This window comes from Fulmarus glacialis, unplaced genomic scaffold (assembly GCF_000690835.1).
Source record: "Fulmarus glacialis isolate BGI_N327 unplaced genomic scaffold, ASM69083v1 scaffold36610, whole genome shotgun sequence".
Classification (NCBI taxonomy): Eukaryota; Metazoa; Chordata; class Aves; order Procellariiformes; family Procellariidae; genus Fulmarus; species Fulmarus glacialis.
In genome coordinates, this window is record NW_009188909.1 from 2,322 (window position 1) to 6,031 (window position 3,710).

The 3,710-nt window shown below is 51.2% G+C and overlaps 1 protein-coding gene across 1 annotated transcript in view; it reads left to right on the top strand.

Moving 5' to 3' along the window:
- Positions 1-3,706, top strand: part of TNMD (tenomodulin) — a gene marked incomplete at its 3' end in the record, with an annotated part of 5,767 nt that extends 2,061 nt beyond the window's left edge. Inside the window, exons 3-5 of the mRNA XM_009580333.1 lie at positions 374-475; positions 2,294-2,447; positions 3,584-3,706. Of these exons, the coding sequence (XP_009578628.1) occupies positions 374-475; positions 2,294-2,447; positions 3,584-3,706 (379 nt within the window). The remainder of the gene's footprint in view (positions 1-373; positions 476-2,293; positions 2,448-3,583) is intronic.
- Between the last annotated feature and the right edge of the window lie 4 nt (positions 3,707-3,710).

A 3,710-nucleotide genomic window follows, 5' to 3' on the forward strand; every position in this document is an offset into this window, starting at 1 on the left:
TCAGCTAATAGCCTAGCAGGAACCAGGGGCTGAATGTTCATATAACCATAACGGTCAGATGCTATTCTGCATATTTTTATTTATGATAACTAGAGCTCATGATAGTTGTAAGAAGGGGAGCAAAGTAAAATTTTATGGCTATCTGCCTTAAGATATTTGCAAAAAGGCCAATTCTCCCAAACCATAAAATCCAATATCCCTTAGGAGAACCTGTTAGTACATCTTAGCACTGCTGCTGAACAGAGTTTGCACAAAAACACCAACAGGAAAAATACAACTAAACCCTTATCCAGCTGTACCCTCCGTACGATGGGGTTATTCATCCTCCCGCTTTGCCCTGACTGCTTTTTTGGTGTTTGTTTTGATACTGTAGGGAATAACTGGCATCTTCTTTGTGGGCCTTCAAAAATGTTTCATCAAAACTCAGACTAAAGTCCTACCTGAGACAACGGAGGCCAAGATCCCCGAGCTTGAGGTAGGTGAATAAAACAGGACACCCCTCTGTCCCCGCGGAAACCCACTCCCCTCCCTGGCCTTGGGAGCGCGGCCGCTGTCCCCACCGCCCTCCCATCTGCTCCAGCCTTCCCGGAGACTCCGCAATAAAGAAATAATAAGTTGTGATCGCTTCATAGAATGATCTTATTTCAGAGGATTGCTTCTAAAAACAAGTGGAAAGAGACGGGATTAGACAGCCGACAGACAAAACCCTCTCGGCACAATATCAGAGATCAAGAACAATAATCCTGTTGTAGTCAAAAGGTCGCAAGGCAGCTCAGGATTAGCAGGCACCAAAAAGTCAATCAAATTGTTTTTTCCAAGAATTGAGCTTCATGTTCTCAAGCAGAATGAGGCAGAAGTAATGAATTTAAAAGAGCAGCCGCATTTAAGAAATGCAGTTTGAGAAAGCGCTTGGCGTACAGCCCTGGGAGGTGGGAAGCGCCGGGCTGGGGCCACCTCCCTGTCCTGCACGGACCTTCCTCCCATCTTCTTACACCCATTTAACTTTTGCCCACCACATCCTGCTGCAAGGAGTTGCAAGCTTTGCATGCAGTGTGGAAAAAGTGTTTGACTCTGTATTTTAAGCCCTCTCTGACAGCGTAACCTGGGGTGATGGCTCAGTCCCTTGAAAGCAGTTGTCCCCTGTCCCCGTCCCCATGCCTGAGCCCCCGGTGGTGGCACAGCCCCGCGGCACAGCCCTCCCGCCTCCCCGTTTGCAAGACGAAGGGTGGTAGCAGATTGAATCCCCCCCAAGGAAGCCATTGCAGATAAAACACCAGCAGGACACGTTTGAAACGAAGCCTGGGCAGAAACATTTCCCTGAATCATGACCCAAATTCCCAGACACCGATTCTTTGGTTATGCCGTAAGAAGCTAATAGATCTTTTCAGCTACCACTGTAAAAGGGATGTGACTTCCCAGTCTTTAGCAGAACATTGCCCCAGGTAGAGAGCTGAAATATAAAACCCAATGAGATAAACGTAGATTTAAAATGTAGTCATCTCTTCCCAGAGCCCGTGCACTGCCAGGTCCTTCAGGCAGCACCTTCCCAACCCCGCGGCCTTCACCAGAGACTCCGAAAATGACTCAGACTGGGTCAGGTTGTGTTAGCTCTTTCTTAAGACTTCCCAAAAAAACTCTATGAAAAAGAAATACAGCTCTAGACACCTTCTGGAGAGAAAAATGCCACTTGCCAACTTGCTCTATGGGCTACCACCACCAACATACACAACTTTGCCTTGGCAGATAGCTCAGCACAGAGCCATCCAATAATCTTTATATATCTCCCTCCCTAAGCACCTGCCAAACACACCATGGACTAATGCAGCGGCAGAGACGTGTAGTATAAATTACAGAATACGGCCGTGCAAAGAATTTCTGTGAGGAATAAATTAAAGTGTTCAATCACAAAAGCAGTAGCAAGAGCAAAGCAGAGAGGAGATGTTTTAATCTTGGGTTTTAAATGAACTGGGGCGCTCCAGAAGGCTCTTCCAGATGGCGGGGACTGCACAGGAGAAGGCTTTTGAAGCACGATGAATGGAGGGAGGAGAGAGCGGGGTGGTGTTGGCTGGGAGCGGGCAGGAAAGACGAGGCTCATGATGGGTCTCCCTCCGTGAGGACCAGTGGGGTATTGCATGTGCACCCAGCAAGCACCCCGATCCTGGGGCCAGGGCAAAGTCCAGCTGCTCACTCAGAGGAGAGAAGTGCCTCGAGGTAAGCCAAGGGGAGGAGAAGCAGCCAGCGGTGGGGCGAGGGTGTCTCACCATGCCAGGGTGAAATCTCGCTTTTCTTCCAGGGAGAAGAAATCACAACCACCTACTTTGAGCAGTCCGTGGTCTGGGTGCCTGGGGAAAAACCCATTCAGAACAAGGAGTTCCTGAAGAGCTCCAAAATTTTTGACATCTGCAGAAACGTGACCATCTACTGGATCCACCCCACGCCCATAGCAGGTACAAGCAGCCGTCTCCTCCCCTACCACCCACCCGTGTCCCCTCTGCCATTTGCCCCTGTGCAACGTGGTGGGAACCCATTTCCACAGCCTCGTAGTACATCTCAGACACGAACACAATGTTGTCCATGACCACGAGAGAACATGGCCAATGTAGTAGCAGTGGCTGAAGTTTCTCTCTGCAAAGCACTCGTCTCTGCCAGCTCCCCACCACCCTGTGCTTTGCAGAGTGGCCGCCCTCCTCATAACAAAGCAAAAAAAAACCAAACCCCTTTTACCTGCAAAGAAGCCAGCGCTGCTGGAAACTGGGACGCCTAAATTCTTGTCACCGCATGAACATCAGAGCATGAGCAGACATCTGCATCTAAATCACACAACGGGGTTGCCACCTCCAGCTGCTCGCTACACAGCCCTCGCAGAGGTTGCGGCCTCTGAGATCCACCGGCGTAATTACCCGCTGTCTCTAACCCACTTCTATCCAAATGAGATAGTTTAAAAACCGAGAAAACTCCTTCCATTCTGCAGCCGCAGAGGCGCATCTCATCCCCCACAGTCAGCTCACGGACATCGATGGTCCTGGGAGCAAGTGGGCATCAGAGATCCCCGATGCAAAGGGAGGCTGCTGTCCTTGGCTGCTGTCCCCTTTCTGCTTCCTCGGTCCCTGCTGTTAAACCCTGCTGCAAAGAAAATTAATGGGTCTTACCTAAGCCACCAACAGGTGCTGTAGCTGGGTATAATCTGCACCAAATCACGTTGCTTTACCGGGGCTCTACAAAAACCCCCTGCAGCAGCAGAACCCACCACGAGGACGTGCTTCCCTGCAACCGCAGCCCTGTGCAGGGGATGCCAACACCATCCACAGGCACCCACCACCCGTGAGCATGGGGAGGGGATGGGCCACGTCTTTTCTACCCTCTCCTTCTGCCAGATTACCTCCTACAGCCCTCTGCTCAGGCTTGGTAAGAGCGGGAGGCAACGGAGTACAGCTGGTTTGCTGGTGGGGCTGCTCAGGTTGGAGCCATTTCCTCCTCTTCTTGTACCATGACACCAAATTTTGGTAGGGACATTAATGCCCGCTGCTGTGTTTGTCCCCCTGCTCCCTGGTTGTTGACAGCAACGTTTGGGGTCTTCCCCTAGCTCCTGAGCCGGCCGACCTTGAAGGGGCAGAAGAAGATGACCCTGACCTGCTGGACAACCAGAGCTGGTTGGATGGGGGGAGCGAACACGAGGCGGAGAAGGACGCACAGCCAGGACCCAAGCGCCG